Source organism: Panicum virgatum, chromosome 3K (assembly GCF_016808335.1).
Source record: "Panicum virgatum strain AP13 chromosome 3K, P.virgatum_v5, whole genome shotgun sequence".
NCBI classification, from domain to species: Eukaryota; Viridiplantae; Streptophyta; class Magnoliopsida; order Poales; family Poaceae; genus Panicum; species Panicum virgatum.
This window is the reverse complement of record NC_053138.1, coordinates 31,573,340-31,598,001: the sequence shown is the minus strand read 5'-3', so window position 1 is coordinate 31,598,001 and position 24,662 is coordinate 31,573,340. Positions and strand designations below refer to the sequence as shown.

At 39.5% G+C, this 24,662-nt stretch overlaps 1 protein-coding gene, 2 long non-coding RNA genes and 1 pseudogene across 5 annotated transcripts; 1 reads left to right on the top strand and 3 right to left on the bottom strand.

Annotated features, from left to right (window-relative positions):
- Nucleotides 1–673: 673 nt before the first annotated feature.
- Nucleotides 674–3,057, bottom strand: LOC120701406. Its single transcript, XR_005686087.1, has 2 exons — nucleotides 1,258–3,057; nucleotides 674–1,179 (listed from the first exon to the last, which is right to left on the bottom strand). It is a non-coding gene; the product is annotated as an uncharacterized LOC120701406 (long non-coding RNA).
- A 1,212-nt stretch (nucleotides 3,058–4,269) lies between these two features.
- Nucleotides 4,270–6,581, bottom strand: LOC120698975 (annotated as a pseudogene).
- Nucleotides 6,582–7,316: 735 nt separating this feature from the next.
- Nucleotides 7,317–8,908, bottom strand: LOC120698976. The gene is made up of 2 exons (XR_005685152.1): nucleotides 8,442–8,908; nucleotides 7,317–7,784 (listed from the first exon to the last, which is right to left on the bottom strand). It is a non-coding gene; the product is annotated as an uncharacterized LOC120698976 (long non-coding RNA).
- Nucleotides 8,909–13,375: 4,467 nt separating this feature from the next.
- LOC120698974 lies at nucleotides 13,376–17,311 on the top strand. 3 transcript variants are annotated; one of them, XM_039982790.1, is made up of 8 exons: nucleotides 13,376–13,552; nucleotides 13,803–13,846; nucleotides 14,275–14,278; nucleotides 14,976–15,103; nucleotides 15,812–15,917; nucleotides 16,002–16,072; nucleotides 16,683–16,752; nucleotides 16,927–17,311. In XM_039982790.1, the coding sequence occupies exons 1-8, from the start codon at nucleotides 13,391–13,393 to the stop codon at nucleotides 17,035–17,037; spliced, it is 696 nt and encodes a 231-aa protein (XP_039838724.1). In that variant the 5' UTR covers nucleotides 13,376–13,390; the 3' UTR covers nucleotides 17,038–17,311. The 3 variants fall into 3 exon arrangements, with proteins under 3 accessions (XP_039838724.1, XP_039838725.1, XP_039838726.1); XM_039982791.1 differs by having other exon boundaries at nucleotides 14,275–14,312; nucleotides 15,013–15,103; nucleotides 16,927–17,300; XM_039982792.1 differs by having other exon boundaries at nucleotides 16,915–17,075.
- The last annotated feature ends 7,351 nt before the right edge of the window (nucleotides 17,312–24,662 follow it).

Below are 24,662 nucleotides of genomic sequence, written 5' to 3'. Positions count from 1 at the left end.
AAGTACACGGCCTCTGAGCACTACTTCTGGATGATAAACAGAGGAAAATCTTCAGCACCGGTTAAACCGCTGCCCAAGCACCGGTGCATTGACCAACACTTTTGTAGGTCAACACTGAATCTCTATATCACCGGTTAAACCGACGTGCACCTTTGACAACGTCGGTTCATTCATGCTGCTATTGCCCAGAGAGCATGTTTTCAGCAAGATTGGACTTCTTCAACACCGGTTAAATCGACGCACCATAGTTCAACCGTCAGTGCATTACGTCAGCAGATTCTTTGAGTCAATACCAACGGCTTCTATTTGGAATCAGATAGACTGGTTAAACCGACGCCCAACCACTGTGTGTTTGAGGAAATGGTAACTCTGATAGTGCTTCAACTCACTGACTTGTGTCTGAGGAAATGGTGACTCCCATAGTTCTTCAACGTTTTTGCACAGTAACATTGGTGCATTTAGCATTGTAACCTCTCTGTTTGTTCATAACAATAATAGTCGCTAGTGTGCTACTAATCCTCACCCACCCCATGTTTCAGTAGCTGTTGTTTTTTTCTTTCTGAACATTGGTTTTCAGTCATGAAGTGATTAGGATCATAGTTGTATCTCTGAACATTCCAGAGACCTATCTATCTGCCTTGTGCTGGCCGGCACGAGCAAGCAACATAGTATCTCTGAGAAGCAAGAAAATTCATTAAAGGAGCAACAGAAAAGTACATGCACTCCAAACCAACAAAAATAAAGCCGGTGCAACTGAAACAAATAACCCAGAACTTTTGGACCTGTGCAGTCAATGTGATATTGCAGCGCTTAACATAGAAATGGTTCCATCAGACACGTTATATCGATATATCACATGACACCTAACATCAGGCCAAAGAACAAGCCAATAAGTAACATTACAAAGCCACAACAGAATAAACTACACCTACTCCCTGAACTAAACTTGTTAGCCAGGAGCACTAATTGCTTATTCTTCTCCTCTAGGTCCTTCTCTTGTGCCTTTAGGACTAAAACCTTCTCTTTATTCTCACTGGACAGCAGGTCATTGATTTGCTTCAGCTCAGCAATCTCCAACGCTTTACTCCTCAATTCCCAAACAGCATTATGGAGATCCAAACTCATAAATGTTGTGTGCTCAGGATCATACCACACATAGAAGCCACAGTCCCCATCAGTCTATATAGCAGATAACAAACAAATCAGATGCCAAGTCAAATTGGACATGCACCAAAGCAAAATAAGCTAATTTCTTACCCTTGCTCGGCTGCATCTGTAGTACCTCCGACCAGGATTATCATCACTCCACGAAATCCACCGTGGTGCCTTTCTGTTGAACACACACCATGGTGGGCTCATAAGCCAGAGGGCCTTCTCTGTAGGGCACTAGTGGTCGCGACCTCGGAAGGCCACGGACACCACGACTGCCTGCACCCATCCTGGAACCTTGCGAGCTTGATTCTTGTGACATCCCGGCCCAACAAAGGATAAATTTGAGCCCACTAGTAGCCCAAGTGTGAGTGGCATGGCATGTGGGTGGGGAGTTGTCCCACCTTGCTAATTGAAAGTGAGTCTCGCCAACATATAAACCCAAGTGCCAAGTGCATTTAAACCCTGGGTTAACCCTTTTACGCGGAGCGAGGACGAAAGCGTAAGCGGTATTGGTGTGAGTGCGTGTCTTACTCAACGTGAGAGTAGGACTTAGCCATATTTGGGACTGGGGCGTTTACAATTGGTATTAGAGCCAACCCTCACGGTTACACGTGCGTGTGCGTGCTAGGGACACGGACATGTGGCGCATGGCGCGTGTGGATCCTTGTGTGGCCGCACGGCATGGCATATGTGCCGGTTCTAGACGGCGTGTGCTAAGAGGGAAAGTTCCTGGTCGACTGCCCTAGTGTGTGCGGGTATGTTGCTGAACGTGAGAGTAGGACTTAGCCATATTTGGGACTGGGGCGTTACAATTCTGCCATGACTGCAATAGAAATCAACAAAATAGCACATGCAAGTACTAACACAATAATTTTACACATGCATGAAAATAATTTGACATGCTTCTGCAAATGATATGGGGACACTATTTTTCCTTAGGAATTTTTTAACAATGTCATCAGCAGAGATACACAGGAGCACATAACATGACAACAAGGACATTTCCTAAAACACATCAAAAACCAACATTGATATACTGAGGATTTTAAAAGAACGTGATAAAATGAGATGAGTACTACCAGTGGAAGTACACAAACCAGAATTCAAATTATGTATCCATGACCACAACATCCTCCCAAACCATAGAACAAATTGACACAACCAACAGTATAATATTCACACTAGGAATGGGACATACAGCCCCTCATTCAGTCAGATGAAATCATACCAGATTTGTCATACAGCCCCTCACACTAGGAACGGGACATACAGCCCCTCATTCAGTCAGAACAAATCAGACGAAGAAGAAATGATGGCAGCATTAAGCACACAAAATGGATGATCCAGATAGAATTATTATCATGAAGTGGGCATGCCAAATGGATTTCTGTAACTAGCAAGTAAGATCACACAGTGCTAAGTAAGGCATAACATCACTATTTCACTGCGATCCAAAACTTTTGCTATTCAGAAGAGGAACCAGACACGGCACAATAGGGCCAGCGCACACCTGTAGACATGCTTGGGCTGGCAGCCGGGGACGAGCCACTGGGAGCGGGCACCATGCCAGGGACGACTGAGGTAGCTCGGACGGAGAGGGGCAACGGAGGTCCGCCACAGCACAGGGGCAGGTCCGGCGGCGATGGCCAAGGCAGCTCGGGCGGGGAGGGGTGAGACAGGTCAGGCGGCGATGAGCGAGGGGAGGGGCCAGGCAGGTCAGGCGGCAACGGGCGACAAATCGAATCGCCGGTCGACGGCGCCGCAGATCGAATCACCGGCGGTTAGGAAGGAACCCTAAGAACGATCATCTTTTCTTTTTCTTTAAAACAAATATTCATCTCACTATAGTATAATTATGAATTTACCCTTTTACCCTTGATTAAAAAACATAACTGCAGAAAAGGAATTGCCATGAATTTCCAAGAATTTCTAATCCTCTTAACTTTGGAGGCATTGGGAGGCGTTTCGGCACATATAGGCCCACCGTCTATAGACGCATCTAACGTCTGCCAACGCTTCCTCGTTGATGCCTCCAACGCCTTCAACTATATTGGGCCCACAAATCATAGACACATGAAACACCTCCCTACGCCTCCCCAAGCATTGTAAAATTTGCCATTTATTATACCTGCATACAAAAGTTCCTTTTGTGAAAAAATTCATGTAGACACAAGTTAAAGTTTTGTTATGTTATCTCTAACTATATGTGAACCAATATAATTTGCTGCTAAAAAATAGGAACACTTGGATGCTGACATAGCATGCTAACATGGCAAGATACATAGAATGAAGGACTAAATTGAGCTGTATACCTGTATGAAAAAGGTTGAGGACTGAAATGAACATTTTGAAAGTTTAGTGATGAAAATGACCCTCGACTAAAAGTTTGGCGACGAAATAGGCTATTTTGCTAAAGAAAACCCCATCTTTCTTTTTACTTTTGCATTGATATTCTATAGAAATTTAATCTATTTTTATCAACAAATTATACACTATGCATTGGTTTTCATTTTGTTGAGGGGGGCCATCACACCTGCCAGCCCCCTTAGTTCAGCCACTGATTGTGGGCATGAACTTATCACCTGCAATATATTACCATCGAAAAGGAAGGTTATGAAGGTTTCCCCTAAAAAAATTATATGCATGTAAAGGATATTTCAGGCTATACAAAGCCAAAATCATAAGAAACCAACGTTGATCGATTTAGACATTATGCAGCCTCGTCCAAAGCAAAGTTGAAGAAATTAGGGCGCGGAAGAAAATCAGATACTAGGTTACTCTTTAGTGCTAGATTAATGATCGAAAAGCGAGGACTAGGTTTAAAAGATTTGACAGGGGTTTTTAATCTGTAAGAGTAATGATCCATTGAATTATTTTTTAGTAAGAGTTGCAACTTTGAAAATATCATTCTTTATGTGTGATTGTTTCATTGACAATAATTATATTTATTCTTGATACTGTGCATGCTGTACTATAACTCAAATGTAATTTATTACTAGTGACATCTGCATGATCCGCTTATGTAATTGATGTATTTCTTTGTAGGCTCTGAATAGAGTAATCCAGGGATTCCCCATAAACACAATGACAAAACATAGAACATTAGACAAGCCAAAGTACGCATTTGTGCGGCAACAAGAATCTCTGATTATAATTTGCTTATATTTACAGTCAGATAATGTTCACCATCGACTCAGTACAAATGTCTGTTCATATATAATAAAGAAGTAACATTTATAAAATTAGAAATACATGCATTTAACCTTGGCTCCTAAGATGTCAGGTAATATGTACTTGCCCCAAATAATGAGTCTGTCAGGGTCGCCCGAGTGGAAGTTTGTTCTGCATCAAGGAAAGCATGTTGAAGCTCATATCTGCTGGCCTTAGCTGCACTGGTAGTGGCATGTTGCCACTGAGATAGTGCATGACTTGCCTCATGTTTGGCCTTGCATTGATAAACGGGTGTGAACACAGCAATCCTAACTTTAGTAGCAGGCATGCCTCATCAGCATCGTATGCACCTTGAAGCTTAGGATCCACTGCGCCAGTGAGTGATCCTTTATGCCAAAAATTTAGGACCCAATCAACCAACATCAGCTGCTTATTACTATCTTGTGCAGTTTGCTCGGTCGGTTTTCGCCCACATATGACCTCAAGAAGAAATATACCAAAGGAAAATACATCAGTACGTGGTGTTGCCTTGCTAGTGCGTGCCATTTCTGGAGCTAGGTATCCAATGGTACCGACAACATGTGTGGTTTGAGGATCCGCACCATGGTCATATAGTCTAGCAAGACCAAAATCACCTAAACGTCCATTCATTTCATCATCGAGGAGCACATTGCTTGGCTTGATATCCCGATGGAGTACTACTTTCTCCCATTCCTCATGGAGGTAAAGCAAACCAGAAGCAATCCCTTTTATTACTCGGAATCTTTGCTCCCAACTCAGGGTAGGCTTGTCTTCATCATATATATATTTTTCAAGACTTCCTCTTGACATGTACTCATACACTAAAATAAGCTCACCTTTTCGACGACAATAACCTAGTAACTGCACAAGATTACGATGTTGGAGTCGACCAATGCTTACAACCTCAGAAACAAATTCCTTTATGCCCTGGTTTGAGTCATGCGAGATTTTTTTCACAGCAACCACCTGTTTAGATATAGGAAGAACTCCCTTGTAAACCCTTCCAAAACCCCCTATGCCTAGCAGATTTTCGTTCTTGAATCCTTCAGTAGCACGAAACAAGTCCTTGTATGAAAATCTATGTGGTCCAAACTCTACTTCCCAATCTTCTCGTAGTTCAGCATACCTTAGTTGCCTTCGAATGAGAAGAATGAGAATGGTTCCTGCAAGAATGGCAAATGCAGCTGTGGCTATTGGCAGTACGATATTGAAAACCTTGGATTGAGGTCTGGGTCCTTCACGGGGTAACTTTGGCAGCTTGGTGATATCAATAGGAGGAGCAGGTCTATTCATGCCAAAACTCCAAGCAAGCACATATTGCCGTGCAATGAATGAACCTGTTGACGATGAGAAGCCGATATATACCTTATCTGTGAGAAGTACTCTTAATATGTTGTAAGTAATAGAGAGGAGTGGTTTGATTGGTTTGGCCATGTTCAGGGGAAGCTAAGGTCACATTGACCTGTGTGGTACCCCCATCATATTCCACCCACACCTGCATCATTTTGTAGCTTGCTAAAGTCAAGTTGTGGAAGTTACCGCTATTATCGTCGTAGTAGCCGGCGCTGCTGGAGTTCACAGAGTTTAGCCCATTGATGTCGACTCCAACATGATTGTTGTTTATGTCATAGAACTCATCATTTTTGTTGGTGTCGAGCTCAACAGCAAAGAAGTTGTTGGTTGCGTTGCCATTGTTGTATCCATTGGCGAGACCCATGTACTGGGCCTGCAATGCATCCGAGAAGTTGTTTCTTGCAGCAATGAGGAACGCAATGCCATGACCACAGATGGCAGATTGGATGCAGTAGATGGCAAATACGTATGTGACAGAAAACGATTGCACTGTCCCATTGGGCTTCTTGCGGAAGTGGAATGGAGTTGGGTGGAACGCATGGCCTTTGAGACAGAGGGTGCCATTGGTCAGTTGAAGTAGACCATTTGGTGTGATAGAGACCATACTATCGAGGGTGAGGTTAGCACCAGTGAAGCCGGAGTAGACAAATTGGTGCTTGCTGTTAACAAATGATGGAATGGTAAAGACAAAGAAGAACAGGACGTGAAGATTCATAAGGCAAAGCAAGGGATTCAACTCAGATATGAGTATTATAGTAGCTTGATGAAGATGCAAGGACGTAGGCTTGAATACTGAACTTAAATTGGCTTGAGAAGTTTATAGTTTCGCAGCGGATCAAGGCAATTTGTTACCAAGTCTAACACGGCATGGCATACTAGTAGTCAAAATCAAGAAACAAAAGTTAAACAGCTCGTGGAGCAAAATCAAGAAACAAAGAAAATAAAAAAGATTACACAAGATTACCCAATCAAAGAAAATCAAGACATAGAGGTTTTATATCTAGCTTTTGCTCTCAGAATAACTAAGGCAAACTCTCTCTTGAAGTGTTGCAGACAAGAATCTTGATTGGGTTGAACTCCTTTGAAGATAAGGTCATTTCATTGCATCCAAATACACCAACTCATGAGGATAATGACCTCAAGAATGGCACTCCCAGTTGCATCTTTAGACGTTCTAAAGTGACAAAAGGATCATCAATTCTACCTGAATTAAGTGACAACTCGATCTAACCATCTTGTACTAGTAGAAACTGGATATAAGTTGGGGAGAACAATTAACATTATGTTGATAAATTCTTTAGTTCCATTTTTGAACTCCTTTGTATGGACCTTTTTGTCCGACGTCTGCTTGGGTATCATAAGTTCCACAACGTTCCAACAACATAATCTCACGATTTTAACAACGCTGGAGAAATTTATATGGTCCCTCTTTTTTTCTTTAACAACAGACAATAGTTTGGTACCGATTAGTACCTAAGTACCTCTTGGTACCTCTTATGACTCAGATGTCGATTTCATCCTAATGGACGATCCTTGTTTGTTTCAACTATTGTAAAATTCCTCTTATACGATACAAAATCGTAGTAGTAAGTGAGTTTTTTAAATAAGAATATGAGGTATGATGAAATTAAATTTATATCACAAAAAGTATGTATTAATAAAATAATTCTTTGTCGGAGGCTTATCCTAACAAAAAAATAAACCTTGTATTTTTTTAAAAGAAGGGAACACTACCCTTCTCGGGCAGACAACTTGTCTGACTAGAAACACAATGAGTATTCTTCTATTTACTCTGGACATTGACTGAAAGGGGCACGCACTTTATTGTTCCACCGCCCTGATGTCACTACTAAAATAATATTTATAGAGGCGGATAAAAACACATTTTTAGGAGCGGGTAGCACACCTATTGTTAGTTTTCGCTACTAAAAATAGCTATTTGCAGGGGCGGGTGAGAGGGTGACCCGCCCCTGAAAATGGGTTCTCCTTTCTTGCGTGATTCTCTGCAACTTGAATGAATTTATTAAGTTCTTCACAGAAATAGGCGTCCGTCCTTTTTGCATTGTACATCCATATCCTATTCATCTCTGAACAGCAACAAATAATTTAAATAGAATAAATCAAATCATTTTCTTGAAAGAAATAGAGTCCTAAATTCACATAAGTATATACTTCTATATATGTATAGGTGTTGGAAAAAGTCAATTAACTATTACTAAATAAAAAAAGTTGATTTCCAACCAATTATTGTACCACTAAATATTGGAAAAAAAATCTAATATGCATGTGTGTAAAGATAGAAAAAATCAAATCTTTTAACTTGTACTAAATATATACTTCTATATATGCATAGGTGTGGGAAATAAGTCAATTTAACTTGTACTAAATAAAAACAATCAAAAACTCAACATATTATTTTACCACTAAATGTTGGGGGAAAAATCTAACATGCATCTTTGAAAAATAGGAAAAAAAATAAATCTTCTTCTTTCTCCTCCATAGATCTAGGGAGTTATTTACTTAAGAATGATGCTAAAAACTGTAGATCAAGTCAAAATAATTAAATAATCTTATTCTCCTACTATAATAGCACAACTTCATCCAAAAGTTTGAGCCAAATAGTGTCTCAAATGGCTAATCCAAACCATGTAGATTTAGAGCTAGTTAGAGGCAAAGAGAGCTCCATTTGAACCATAAATCTAACAAAAGAGCTTAGAAATGATAAGGAATTAGAGTTAACTTACCTCCTAGAGCCCCCAACTCGAAGGAAATCAAGTTGAAAAGCTCCCCCCCCCAACTCCGGTTTTTTTTTTCTCGGCTCTTGGAGGAGCTCCTCTCCCGAGCAAACAATAGAAGGTCGGGATGAGGAAGAAGGTGCCTAGATTTTTACAGATATTTTTAGGGGAGGGTTGGGGGTGAGCCGCCCCTAAAAATACCATTTGTAGGGGTGGCTCACCCTATCAGCCGCCTCCGAAAATGGGCGCCATTTTGAGGGGCGGATGGGGGGAGATGAACCGCCCCTACAAAGTTTTTTTTAGGGCCGGCTCAACCCCCGGCCGCCCTGAAAATGGTGCCCATTTGCAGTACCGGTGCTCCATTTGTAAGAACGGATGATATTTTGGTCCGCCCCTAAAAAAATTCGAGGTGTTGCTGCAAATCATTTTTTGTAGTAGTGTGTACTCCTATGTATTGACTATATACAGAGATATCGTTCAAGTTGTGGCTGATGAAGTTGCCTGAACTTAACCTGAATGCTCAGGCTAAATGCCATAATAATGTCATTGACAAGGATATATCAGTATTTTACTATTTCCATTGGTTCTGTAGAATCCTGATAGTCTGATGTAATCTCCTCTAGGTCATAGGACAAGGACCTAAGCTCCCAAGCATATTCTCTATATTGACTGCCTATATGTTGAATGACTTTCGAGTTGTGGCTGATGAGGATTACCTCGGGTTTATGAAACCTTGAATGGTCAGGCTGTTTACAAGTGCTCGTATTGTAACCACATTATTTCTCGCGATAATGTCCTTGACAGGGATACTTCGATATATGTGATCTTCTCTAGTTCTCTGGTCAGGTTTATTTGGTCATCAGGAATTCAGGATTACCCTCTGCTCTTACTTCATGTAGACGACAACTAAATGAGGCCGGAATAGAGGCACGACCTTGCCATCAGAACAGTGACATATCAGGTGTCAGGAACAAGTCGCCCGTTCGCGGCACCAATGAGATCAATGCAGTCATCAGTACGCTCCCAACCTGAATTTTCATATTGTCCTTACTCTTTTATTCCCTGATATAAAAAAAATTAATTTTTTAAAGCCACAAAAATCAGCCTGCGGGTATCAGTTACAATAACAATTAACACAAAATGTAAAAAGTTTTATGTTGGTCGAGGACCTTCCATTAGGCATCAGCTCATCTTTCATAAATTCCCCAAACTTAGGGTAACTATCTTCAAGTCCTTGCAGTTTTCGTAATTTGCCATAATATCATCTCTAGGCCTGTTGCACGTTAAAATCATGAGTTGTTTCATAGTGCATATATTTTCGTTTAACTCTTCAATTGAAATTTCAAAAGCACTTCAACAACTTCATAAAGTTCGGAGATGATGTAGCTTCTGCATGTTCAGTTTTAAAATGTTGTCGGACACGTTATCCAAGTTTCTTCACATGGATCTCTTTTGGTTGAGCTGACCAATGTCCAGTTAGGTTCAAAGAATTTAAAAGAATGCAATAAATACTTAAACAACGGCGGGTACTGCCAGCATATATAGAAGAAGCAGCGTAACCCCGGCGGTCTGGCCCATTAATTTGGCCCAATAGGGGTACTCGGGACTGGGCCTGATTGTGATTTATTACACCATACTTAGCCTGGCTAGATATCCATAGTTTCAATAGCACTAAAAACTCTGCCACAAGAAATCATGTCTAAGCGAAGGGATAGGGAGAGAAAAGGATATAAAAAGGAGAAATCTATTTTACAACCAGCCACAGCTAGTGCTTAGAGCGCGGCCTGCTGCAATCCAGGAGGTGAGAGGTGGGCTGCCGTGGCCCATGCACAGTTTTCTTTATTCCACTTCTAAAAAATATGATTACTTTCTTATATAATTTCCATTTTTAATTATGATCGCACCACTACATTTTTCATGATTAGATCTACAAAATAAGACCTATGATGTATATATTTTGAAATATTTTTTTATGTATTGGCAACTTATATTAAACGGTTGTAGCTACTTATATGTTAAGTATGTAGCAAATTATGTGTAAGTATCTTAATAAATTATGAATATAAATTGCTACAAAATAATATTTACCCTCATGTTGTTTACCTACATGATGTCCAAATAAGTTGGCACATTGACTCTACATAAGTTGACACTAGGTACAGTATATAAATTTTCATACTGTCTGAACACAACTTGTCACATAATTCTATAGATAAGTTGATATATTTATTTTCTTATAAATATCCTACTGTGCAAGTAGACATGAGATTATATGTTACTATGTAGTCATAAGTTAACTTATGGTATAGTAGTTGACAAAGTATTTACACAAATTGATACAAAATATCTATATAAGTTGCTAATACCTCTATATATAAATTGACGAAGAACATAAAATTATTCTAAAGATATGTAAAGTAGGGCTTGTTTCTTAGATAAAAATGTAAAGAATCTAACGGTGCAAACGGATTTGAAAACAAACGCTTAATGACAATGTTATCACCAATCAAAGAAAATAGAACAAAGTATCCTCTTAAGATTCCACTGTATGCACATGATTTGCTCTGGATAGGCACATTCTAGGATTTCGCGTTGCATGCATGCAATTTGCTCTGGAGAGGGGTTGTGCGATCGCCTCCAAGCATGATTGGTCGCGCATTAACGCGGTCATCCAATGATAATTTATTTGGACATGGTCAGCACAGTTTGTTCTTCATGTTCACTTTCTTTTGCAATTCCTTGAATCTCTACTTAATTAGTAACTGAATTTAGTAGGAAAAGGGTTTATTTAGATGTAAGTTGTTGTGGAGAATTATCAACTTTTTTGGAACACATTTGCTATTTTCTACTATTTAATTTAATTACTGCATGATTATGGAAAGAAATTCTAATTTGAACTACATGTGCCACCAAATTGATTCAAAAATTATGTAAAATTCATATTCAGTTGTATTCCATTTGTTGTAGCCCATTTCGTTTATATATATGAAAAAATTTAACTTCCATCTAGAGGCAATTCAAACTTATATCCCCAAACCATAATCCAATAATTGCAGTAATATTTCAATTTGCTTAGAAAATTGTAAATTTTGGCATGGGATCATGTTATGGATGGAAAAGCTTAACAAAAAAGTTTCACATGATTTCACAACTTTTTGAATATACATTGTTCACGAAAAGAACATGTGTTCATATTGTTGCATATACTTCAACTTAAACTTTGAAGTTTGCACATCATAGTTCATTTCTTTCCTCATATACATTTCAATTTTGGGTATTGCCTTTCCTTTTCCATACTAATGATATTTATGCATTTAACATTGCCACCTTTTATGAAAAAATCTTTTTTTTCTATTTATTAAAAACCATTCCAAAGCATAATGTGGCTAACCTGGAGTATTCGGGCTTGAGCCCGGAGTATCCGAGATTGGGATCGGATATACGAACCCTTGTCTGGAGTATCCGGACTTAAACCCGGAGTATCCAGGATTGGGATCGGATGTCCGAACCCTTGTCCGGAGTATCCAGGCATGGGTATGTGGATATGCAAATATGCCTTTGCAAATAATAAACCACTGTAACTTTTATATCAAGTCAAATATGTCTATGAAATTGCTCACGTGGCTGTGCCAAGGTGTTCTTTTAAAAAAATAATTTTTAGTTTATGGCCATCACCTTCCATTAATTTCATCATGTGATATTGTCACAAAGTTGGAGAAAAAATATTTTTTAATTTATGACGATCATTTTCGATCGCTTTCGTCATGAACTATTGTCACAAAGATTGTAAAAGGTGTATGGTGACGGTTGTTCATGACTAAATCACATCTTTGTCACAAGCGCTTGTCATCTAAAGAAAAATTGTCATAACGCATCAGTTCTATGACTAAAAAGTGCTTTGTTATATGAAAATTATCATAGAAGGCCTAATTTCTTGTAGTGGTAGGCGCAGCGCCATGGTAAGGATTGCACGTCTTAGTCTTGAAGACCACGGTTCGATGCTTGTTAAGCTCCTCATCCTATCTTTTTATTTTCCACAAATTAAAATATGGATTTTAATTGTATAAAAAGAATTATACCAAGCACATTCATGAATGATGCCGCAGCATACTGGTTTGGTGTGCTGGTCTGGTATCGAAGGTTCGAAGGCTTGATGCCCTTTTTTTCGCCAATTTTTTCTACCTTTTTTTCACCATTTTCCATTTTTTCTCCCAATCGCAGGCATATTACAGGGACATATTTATTTTGTTACATTAAAATTATGGTTGCGTATGGTGGATTCTAAATTTAAATTTATCACAGATTACATAATTTTTTATAGTGGTTCTATCTATTTTGGTACTGATTTTTGTCTGATGGACGATCCTCTTTATTTCAACCATGATAAAATTTATCTTAATATATATATGTTTCGATAAAAAAATAGCACACATCGGGTTTCCTGACAAATACGAGCAACTGTCACCGTTGGATCAAAGTGGACGGTTGGATCACGGACCGGCGTGCCCGGAAGCTGCGCTTGTGCGGCGCTCCCTCCGCTTCTGGCTTTCCTCCTGCTTCTGTTATCCGTTTGTCGCCTCCTGCTTCCTAAACAAAAATCAGGCACCGCCGCCTTGCGCTGCGCGCCGATGGGCGCCGCCGGTCTCCTGGCACCGGTATCCAAACCTCTTCCTTTCTCCTTCCGGCTCCCTTTCCGTTTCTTTTGGTTTTGTTCGTGGGACTCACAAGTAGCAGGTTTATTGGTTTTTTTTCCGTCTTCATTATCTTTTTATTTTTTGAGGTTAGAATTCAAGCCTTCTCGGGCAATGGAGCGCAAGTTTTTATTAGTCTTGATTCGGGATCGTAGGGATTATATTTGATAAGCTTAGGAATGAACAACTATTCTTTTCCAATATCCTTGATTTTGCAATCTTGCAGTACTTTATTCAGGCAATAAGCTCGTCATTGAACATCAGAACATGACTACATTGCAGGGATGGGTGCAACAGTTCAGACATAGTGATGATATCAAATCATTTGGTTCAAAAATGACTCTCCATGGAACCCACAAGGCATTCAGTTTTCGATGCTTCGCTGCCAATGGGCGTGGCTTTGGCGCGGATTCGACTAACAAGAGAAAAGTAGGCAGCTTCAATGCTCCATTTCCCTCCCTGTTTCCTTCCATCTGCAGCATACTACACGTCTGACAAGCACTAGTTTGAGTGCAAAGACAAATGAAACCATCTTCCAACACGAGTAGAGATTCTTAATTCCGTTAAATTTCAGTGATGAAGTTGTACATCTTGTCCAGTAATTAGGAAAGCCAACTTGCATTGTATCTGAAGGAATTGGAGTCTCTGATGGTCTGTTATGTCTTCTCTTTTCTTCCAGATTAAAAGCAAGAGGAGGCCAAAAGATGTTGCGGTGGAACCGAGGTAACTCACCTTGGGCATTCTATTATAGGATTTATTTTCTTCGCATTAAAAATGAAGTCTATTTTTATCAGGAACTTTATGGTTTGATGATTGGCACATTATTTTTTAGAAGAAAAGTGTGTCTTATATTTTGCAACAGCTCATATGGTTATGTGATAGATAAGTGAATCATGCATCTAAATCCAGAATTTTTAATTTGTTTTTTGTTTAATGGTATTAGTTATTTCCTTTTTTTCTTATAGTATGTTGCTCGATTGCTCTGACTAAGGATTTCAGAAACTCTTTCATCAAATCCGTTTGCTCGATGCGTTCTAACTAATTATGTTACTTGCTCATATGCTTTTTAGAACTTTAAAGTACTTCTATGTTGTTTTATACATATAACATTATTTGTTTCATTAGTTATCAAAAATTTTATTTTCATGCAGTAAGGTAATATCTGGAAATCCAAAGAACATGGACCAATGTAAGTTGACTTCAATTTTCAGTTAACTTCATGTACTGTGGTACTAGTCCCTTGCTAATAAGTTTTTTTCTGCATTATCCTCATGATGACTAAGTTTTTCCTGAAATTGCAAAAGTATTTGATCACTGACAAAAGTTCATTTAGGCTTTATCTTATCCATCTTATTCGCCAGATATAGAGAGGATGATACAATTGTTGATTGACTCGCTTGGATTATTCCCCTACTAATATGCATTCATTGATCATGACACCTTTGTTTTCCATTAACCTGAACCACTAAGTTGTAAGATCCTATATATATGTTGGTTTATCTTTTTTTTCATTTAGCTTATATGAATAATGACTACAATCATCATTGCTAGTTTTATCATGTGGTTGTATCTCATTGACTTGTTTAATGTACGCGAATTCACTAGTATTTCATAGATTGGCAAATATTTCTAAAAGCTGTTTGTCATCCCTGATTGTTTTGATGCACTCATGTGCATATGCGTCTGTAAATGCAGCTCCACAAAAATGAGAATTTACCGAAGGTCAACCATTAAGATTTAAAACATGTTTCTGCTTTTAACTTTGATGTTTCGTAGATATGTCTATTTTTTGTTATCTTACCTATTTTCACGTTTTCTCTATGATGAACTCACCTAATTTTGCTTTTACCAGCTGTATTTCTCAATATTTGGTCATCCATTGTTCTTAGGGGTGCCAGAATTAAGAACTGGAAGTGAAAATAGATCTGGTAAACAAGTCATGGATAAGAAATTTCTGCAAAAAGTGGAAGCAGTTAGAAGGTAATTACATAAATCATCAATCAACATGCTACATCTAGTGAAAAGAAGGTTCACTTGTCATAGGATTAAGTTCTACAGCTACAGTACTAGCTATTTTTGAAAATATAAGTACAAATGTTGCTCATTCTTGATGATTTATATATGGGACTCATAATGCTCATCTAATATATTACAAATATTTTTTCTCTTTCTTGGTATATATAACTAGAAATGTTTCTGATTATTAACAATCTAAAAATGGGACTCAGAAGGCTTGGATAATTTATTACAAAATATAAAATAATCATGTCAGGTATTTGCCTGAGTATTCCACATTTAATCAGGCTCATCGTGGCATGTTGCGCCCTTGGATGTCTGACATTTGTATTGTCAAGGCTTCGACTGCACATGTTCCAGTTCTGCCTAGACGTCCATAGGACCAATGCCGCTTTGTATCTTTGAGGTTCAATTGGAAACTTCTTCAGTTTCTATGACTTATTCAGAAACATTCCTTACTTGAAGGCATGTGTACATCAATGCAATTTGGATAGTATATATCATAATTTGCATCATAGGTCCTAGCTTGTGATAATAGCTACACTCGTAGTTACTAAATAGGCGCTGAAAATGTATTGTTTGGTATACTGCTTGTAAGCATTGTTGTACTTTAGCAGTTTCTGGTGTTCTCAGCTAGGTTGCTTGTGCTCTGTTCTTTTATGTTCTGTATAGGTCTGCACTTGAGAAAAAGAAAGCTGAAGAGAACAAAGATTATCAAGCTATTGATTATGATTTTCCAATTGAGTCAGATAAAAGTACAATGGGCTTTGGTACAAGGGTTAGTATTTGTTCTATGGACTTTCTCATGTTTCCTGTATTATTTAATCTTCGGATCATATGTTTATCAGAATTCTCTCAGTAGGTCGGAATTGGCATTGCAGTTGTTGTCTTTGGACTAGTCTTCGCTTTTGGGGATTTCCTTCCTTATGGAAGGTAAATCTTCATCTACTACACAAATGGGCCACCAATAGTCTGTTCCTTCGTTGCCGTTCTCTCCATAGCAATTGCATTTCATATTAATTTTCTTATTTGTGCGGGTTATTATGTTCTGCTATACTAAACATTTTCATGTAGCAATTTTCACTTGCCAATATAGTTCAATTCATTATATAACTGGCATTCTGTCCTTATTGAATGTCTTAGGACCATGCAGAATGGTGGTGTTATAATATTCTGCTACACATTCAAGTCATGTTTCTTATTTGGTGAATTTTCTAACAAAATAGGATTATGAACCTGGGATGTTCTAATAGAAGTTTTCAAAATTGCAATTGAAGTCAAATTTCTGAACATAAAAATTCAAAATTGTTGATTGGAAGTTCCAACCTCAGTCTGATGTTTGACCTACTGTTAGAACCTCAGTTGTTTTTTCTTTTAAAGTCAAACCTGGATGATTTGCATAAGAATTGAAGGGGAAGGGCGTTGATTCTTAAGGCAATCAGCAGTGATTGTAGTAATGGAATAGAATATAGATACACATGTAAATGAATATTTTTTTGCACATGTTATGACTATCATGTAACTCCTACACTCTTCCTTTCAGTGTGAGTCCTAGCAAAGAAAGTGCAGTAGTTAAACAAAAGCTTTCTCAAGAGGAAGAAGCAAAATTTAAGGTAACATTTTCCCCAAATATTGCACATGGTTCTCAAAATGCTACCATGTTTTGCTTCTGATGTTATGATTGTTTTAGAATTGAAGGACCAAAGAACTCTATTCCTTTGGATTGTTATTCAGTTTGCTTTTTGATAATTGTTATCATATTATGATATTATCAGTTTTCTTACTAGAGTGAACTACAAGGTTTTGAAGCAACACTGAGTAAGTCACCTAATGACCCTACCGCTCTTGAGGTGAACTGTCATCCCTATGACTTATTGAACTGTCGACCTTTTTGTTAACATATCAAATTAGTACTCCATGATAGATAAATAGTAGTTGTGATAGCCATTAGGATGTGAACAAAACACAATTACTCCATGATTCGTTCTTGTTCAGATTCTCTCTACTAGAACTGTTACCTTCATTCAATGATAGCCATTAGGATCTAATTCAATGAAGGGTTTGAGTCTCGCATTTTCTTAAATCAAAGAGGGAGTGCAGTCCACAACTTCCCATCCAGTTTTTTTTAATCACTATAGGTTCTTCCTATCTCCACGATTGATTTGTCCTTGGGGTGATGTGTGTCACTACAACTGGTTAATTTCCAACCGGTTGTGATGGGCAAGGAGTGATGCTAACTCTTCAGTTACTCTTCTCCATTCCAAAATTTAAGGTGTTCTAGTTTTATCAAGCCAAACTTCTCTAAGTTTGTCAAAGTTTATAGAAAAGGCCACCATGAAGTTTCATTAAATCTACCATAAATTATACCTGATATATAGTACATTTATTTGGTATCAATGTTATTGAAAGTTGGAAAATTTGACTTAGGAGAAAATAAAAGCATCTTACATTTTGGAGGAATATTGAATTGGAATCTTGACAGCCAATTAAGTGGCTATATAAAAACTTGGCAATAATATCAATTTTGCTTCAATGGCATGGAAACCACATCTTGTGGAACTGGAGAGAAGATACAACATATGGAATAGCCAATTTCATCCTTAAATTTTCAGCCGAAGCTTAACTTCATCCCTAAATTTTCAAAATAACCAATTTAGTCCACAAACTTCTCCATGGGGCTCAATTTAATCGTTCATCCTAAGTAGCATGCTATGTTGGCACGCCTTTTCACATCTAGTCAGCTATGGTTTATAAAAAAAATTAACATTTCTATAATGTACAGTTTTTTTATCATTATAGAAGTTTCATCTTGACAAAACTAAAATAATGTACAATTTTTAAGGAAGGGAATTGATCCGAATATATTTATTTAGAGCCCTTTTACAATGCTTGGAAATACTTCCTAACGCCTCGCAACGCCTCCCAATGCCTACGCAAAATAGTTATTTTGGTTGATTTTTTCACCCGGGGGCAGTATGGTCAGTGCACATCCTCAAATAAAAAAGGGCACTACCGTCCGGCGCCCGGTCCATGAACGCTCGCATGTCGCGGACGCCTTGTCCTCGCCCTCTCATGGTGATCGCCGGCCGCCTCCAGGACACCGCCTCCCTCCGCGCTCCCGGCGGCCTCCTGCAGCATGCCTGCCTCCCTCCAGGCTGCTCCGGCCGGCCTCGAGGATGCCGCCTCCCTCCGCGCTCCCGGCGGCCTCCTCGAGGCTGCTCCGGCCGGCCTCCATGACACCGCCTCCCTCCATGCTCCCGGCAGCCTCCTGCAGCACGCCTGCCTCCCTCCAGGCTGCTCCGGCTGGCCTCAAGGACGCTGCCCCCCTCCACGCTCCCGGCGGCCTCCTCCAACACGCCTGCCTCCATCCGGGCTACTTCGGCTGGCCGCCAGAGCACTGCCGCGTGGTCACTTGGTGATCTCCCGCGCCCCAGTCCCCTGCACCATCACCTGGTACGCACTCATCCCTCCATTAATTTGCATCCTGAACCCTAAAATCAGCAAGCCCTAATTTGCTTCTCTATGATTGTCGTATGATACAGTTAGTATTTGCTAATTATTGTTCAATTGCATTTTTTCCTGTCACATGTAATTTGCTATTCCCCTGCACCGCCCATGGTAATTACACTTGTGCATTAGTAGTGTTAAACCATTTACATGTAAATTGTTTGATGCCATAAAATAGTTTCAAGAAAAACAACAAACAACATATTCAATCTAGTAAATAAGCACTGTGTGTGAAATTTAGACCTCCAAATGAAATGTCATCTCTGTCCAGATAGGCTGGGCATGCTCATTTTGCATGATATTACTGTTGTTGGTTATCATGTTTGTTGTGCCTTACTCAAGAATAAAATATACCCCAATCAGGGTGTTTTCCATTCCTCTGAATATGTCTACTCTTATGTATTTGTTTGATACCTATAGGATCCAATTTTATTGATGCAGGAGGGAATGCCGGGTCTTGAGTACAATGAAATTGTTAGGAAGGTGTTTCACGATGAAGAACAAGGATACGAGTTTTATAACAACTACGTTAAGGGGAAAGGATTTTGTATCAGGAAAGACTATTGTGAGTGAGACATTGACCACAATGAGAGGATTCTTCGGCATTTTGTTTGCAGTTATGAAGGTTTCCGCGAAGAGAAGGAGCTGAAGAGTGAGAATAAGAAGCGGAAGCAGCGGAATATTACTCGTTTTGGATGCCCTGCTAAACTTGTGATGCTCAAACAGTCATCAGTTACCTGACAGAATGCAGACGTAGGGATCCTGATTTCTTCTTTGACTACAAGACTGATGAGAAAGGGCACCTCAAGGTACTGCTCTAGTGTGATACTCAAAGTCTGCTTGATTATACAACATTTGGTGATGTCATAGTATTTGATATTACACACAAAATGAACCGGTACAACACGCCCCTTGTTCCTTTTATCAGGGTAAATCAGCATGGCAGCACAGTTCTTTTTGCTTGTGGAGTTACTTCCAAGGAGACAACTGAGTCATATGTGTGGATGCTTAACACATTCTCTTATGCCATGGCTCAGAAGCATCCGGTTTCTGTGATCACTGATGGAGACCTTGCTATGCAGAGAGCAATCGGGCTGGTGTGGCTGAGTTCATCACATAGGCAATGCATATGGCATATTGAGCAGTGCATTGTGCGTAATCTTCACAATGATGATATCAAAAATGATTTGATGCATTTCCTTTATGATTGTTGCTCCATAGAAGAGATTGAGAGAAAATGGCTCCAATTCTTGAATAAGCATAACGTTACGGATTCAGAGTCGTGGCTGTATGAGATGTATGAGAGGAGGCACGTCTAGTGTGCTGCGTATCATGTTGGTAAGTGCTATTTAGGACTGCATAGCTACCAGTGGAGTGAGAGCCTAAACTCTAGGCTTCAGGTAAATCTGGATTTTAAAATGACACTATTTCAGCTGGTAGAGCACTTTGACTACTGCCTTTCGTAGCTGCGCGTTAATGAAGCGATTCTAGACCTTGTAGCATCGAGTTCTTTGCCATACTTAGAACCAGATGCTTCAATTATTGAGAAAGCAGCTGCGAAATCATTCACACCAAGTGTTTTTGCCACGGTGCAGTTCAACATAAAAGTAGCCACAATGTGTTTTGCAAGACAAATTGAAGATGATGGCTATGATACGATTAAGTATATTGTTTGCAGGAAGGATAAAGGAGACATAGAATACTATGTGGAATGTGAGATATGTGTTGATGAAAGCAACCTGAAGGGAATTCATTGTTCTTGTCTTAAGTTGCAGTCCCTTGGAACTCTATGCTCACACATCTTCTTTGTATTGGGTGATCTTAAAGAATGACAGCTTCCAAACTGCTGTGTTTTAAAAAGGTGGACAAGGGGGGCCAAGAGTGCATTTCCTCCTATAAGGAATAGTAGCATGTATGACTATACAGATAGCCTACAAAAGTACCGTGAGCTATGCAATATCGGTCACACTGCATCCTTTGTAGCATCTCGTTCACCCGAAGCATATGAATGGCTCAAACGCATTCTGGAAGAGGAAGCTGCTATGATCCTACCAAATGGAGGAGAGAACAGAGGCAAGAGGTACGGTCTGGTGCTTCTGCAAGCCCTAGATGTTGACTCTACCGAGTCCAAAGATGTCTTGGATCCCATGTATGTTCCTAGCAGAGGGGCCCTGAAGAAAAAGTTGAAGTCAAATAAGAATAAAGCTAAGAGGAAGTGTACCCTGTGTAAGGGTGAGGGTCACAATCGGTGAAAATGCTACATGAGAGAAGAGGTAGTAAAGAGTAATGTTTATCTTTCCTAAAAAGTGCCTCTCTGTGAGGATTATCTAGTTATGGCTAATGTTACTCTTTATTTGTAGGAAACAAATCTCCCTGAAGATGTGCCGGATTTATGATTTGCCAATGACTATAACTGTATATCAGGTTTCTGCACTATCCATGAAGCTGATTTGTTCACTGTACTATCACTAATAAAATCCACACTGGAGATCGGTAATAATTGCTGCATTTGACATTTGCACACCGATACTATTGTTAGAGAGCACCTGAATGAACAAAAAAAAAACAAAACGGTGGCCAAACTACTTGATAAGAACTTAGCATTTAGGGCGAGGTCCAAGAGGAGTTTTTTGTTGTTTGAAAACATTCTTGTCCTAGTGTTCCTTTATTTAAATGGCTCCCCAGTCCCTGATAGTCAAAGCAAGTCAAGTCCCTAATAGTCAAAGCAAGTCAAGTTCTTCAAGTATGACTTAATTTGTAAAATGAGGATCTATTAGTAATAATAGTGTATGATCATTTGGTTGACAACCTAGGACAAACAGAGGAACTCCTTCAGCACCAGTTAAACTGCTGTCCAAGGACCGGTGCATTGACCAGCTCTTCTGGAGGTCAACTGGGAACCTCTGTAGCACTTGTTAAACCGACGTTCACCATGGCAGCATTGGTGCATTCATGCTGCTATTACCTAGAGAGCATGTTTTTAGCAGGATTGGACCTTCTATAGCACCAGTTAAACCGATAGGCCAACGGTTCAACCATCGGTGCATTACATCAGTAGCGTCTTTGTGTGAGAGTTCCAACGGCTACTATTTGGAATCAGAGAGACCGGTTAAACCGATGCCCAACTAGCTTTGTAACCAACGCTCCATACTTTTTGCTGAGTGACTTGTGTTTGAGGAAATGGTTACTCCGATAGTGCTTCAACGTTTTGCACAGAAACTTTGGTGCGTTTAGCATTGTAACCTCTCTGTTTGTTAATAACAATAACAGTCGCTAGTGTGCTACTAATCCTCACCAACATCGTCTCCAGATGCCTCGCAAGCTCAAAATTGTTCAATCATGTAAACAATAATTCAAGCATGCAAGGAGTTCAGAAACAAACATCCCAAATTTGTTCAAACATTGTTTCCACATGATTCTTTCACCACCTTACAACTATAAAAATTGAACGCCAAAAATGAACTACTTCAAGTCATATACATGCATAGAAACTACTTCCATGAACAGAAAGTTGCCAACTTTAACCATTCAGGCCTCGAAGCATAGCATTTTTCTTCCTAAGATGTTCCAGCAGTTGTGCCCAATCTGGAAAAAAGACAAGAAGTTGATGTCATTCAGTGATGGATCATAACCAAACCTCTAGGTAATATATACTACAAACATGCCGACCTCCAGGAGCATTCCAGGGGAAGCCAAATATGAATCTGATGATCACGAGGATTTATGCAAGGGCTTAAGTTTGGTTGTAGATTATCTAGATTACAAGATGATATTCAATGGAATTAACAACGAGTGCAAAACTTACTCATCAGCGCGTTATTTCTTCATCACAGGAGACATGTCATCTTGTTCAGGTACCTCCTCAATGCGGCCATCGACATTAGACTGCCATGGACGGCCTTCGTCATCAGACTACCATGCATAGCCATCCTCAGCATAAAATCCAGCTCCATTCACTATGTACAGATGAGATATCTTTGTCTTTCTTTGAGTATGTGCATCGACCATTTTGTCTACATCTTCTTGTCCGTCAATCTGTACTAATGCAATTGATGGTTCACTACCAGGAGCAGGATTGAGGTAGTACAACAGTGCGCCTCCTCTATATCCAAAATATTTCATCAAATGATGTAAGATGCTGAAATACTCAATGGTGCTTGGCTCTATAATTGCTAACTCTGACAACTCTTCTCGACTGTCATAGTACTTCTCTAGATCCGAATAAATTTCTTTCACTCCGTGAAGCTTAAACCACATTACCACATGCTGCATGTAATGATTAGATGAATAAGAATCATTTTAGCACAACGAGTAACAAAAATTATACGATAATTTCATATACCGGGCCACATTCGTTATGATTTATTGGAGGCATGTATCTCCATGGTATATGGATCATATCTTCTTCCTGAAATCCAAACATTCGAGGCGTTCAGATGGTTATCTATATAATATAAAATATAAAAATAGTACCATAGTTACCTCTACATTCATGTTGGCACGGGCCTCCTCTCGTTGGATCAAGGACTCAATCAGGGTCTTCAACTTTAAGCGCTCATTGTCCAAGTCCTCCAATTGTGCCCTTGCCTGCTCAATCCTCGAATCAAAGTTTTCTCGCTCGTTCTTCAGGTTGGCATCATTTTCTTTACGGGACTTTTGTAAGGCTTCATTTGAGAGAGAATGCTCTTGCTATATCTTCTGGTCATAAGTGGCACGCAGATCATTTAACGGTTTGTTCAGCATGACAATCTGTTTTGTGCGCACTCTTTTGGCCAATTCAAAATGCTTAGTCTCTACCACTTTGTCAAACTGGGCACGCTGAAGTGATATGTAGTTGTCATATTCACATCGTTGTTCTCTCCTCCTGATGTCAGCTTCAACACGATCTTGCTGCATATCTAAAACCATTTCGTGCCGATCTGCCTTCTGTTTGCTAACCATTTCCTCCACCTCTTCCAGGGACCTCCGAACTCGTTGCATGTCATTGCTACGATCCATGACACCTAGGGTTTAAGAAACAAGAATAAGATGCTACATTCAAACCCTTTGAAGGTATGAAATCATGCTATGCTTGTACAAGCGTTGTATTAATAACTATACAAGATTATAAGATTAACAAGCATAAATATTCAAGCAGCATGCTCATCCATGAATGGATATAGTAACATAAGTATATTGCCACAATATGGAAAATTCTTCTTGTCTAGGTTAATTGTTAACTACCTTGGAAAATACCTGTAAACAATACGCACCTACCATTGAGTTTCTAGTTTGTACCATTAAGTTTTAGTTTCAGACCACAGGTGAAAATTGAAAAATATCAGTACTCTTGAGTATTTATCACTATCAGGTACCAACTGTTCAAATATCACAAAACAAATTATTCCAGTAGATAGGATAGATAAAATACTGATTAAAGATCCGCCATGAAACGATCAGGTTTATCATTTTCTTTCCCTATAAATCAAACATTTTGTTGATTCCATCTGAAGATGCTAACGTACATTAGATATTTTTTTCTCCAAATAACACTTAAGGATATGCCCTCAAAATATCAATATCATGCAAGTTAAAGGTTATCATGATATTTTGTTTGGAATCAGTAGTATGGTATCATGCTAAACAATCCTATAATGAAGTAATTATAATACTGGAGAAGCATAAAAGTTAAGCCACATACGTGCAGGGTAGCATTAGATGCGAGATTTTCAAATCAACTAGCAACTCAAATACCATGGTCTCAGTCTACCAATTCAGTGATTAATCCCCAGCTGATGAATGTGACCACGACAGCCTCGCTCACCCTCCAACACGAAACTTCTGCACACGGTTCCAGCTCCGCGTGAACCCCGCAACCAAATCCCCACCCAGAACACCGCTATGGTTTTGATGGCGCCTTACCTCGTACAGGATCTCGGCGACGCACGCCAGGGGGTCAGGGGCGGCTCGGCCGCTTGGGGGCTCCTCGCGAAGGGTGTCTGGGATCTCTTGTGGACAGAGGCGGTTAGGCACGGCG

Coding starts and splice junctions, on each gene's coding strand:
- LOC120698974 (XM_039982790.1), top strand. CDS start 13,391: ATGACTACATTGCAGGGATGGGTGCAACAGTTCAGACATAGTGATGAT. Junction 13,553..13,802: donor ATTCGACTAACAAGAGAAAA/GTAGGCAGCTTC, acceptor CTTTTCTTCCAG/ATTAAAAGCAAGAGGAGGCC. Junction 15,918..16,001: donor CAATGGGCTTTGGTACAAGG/GTTAGTATTTGT, acceptor TTCTCTCAGTAG/GTCGGAATTGGCATTGCAGT.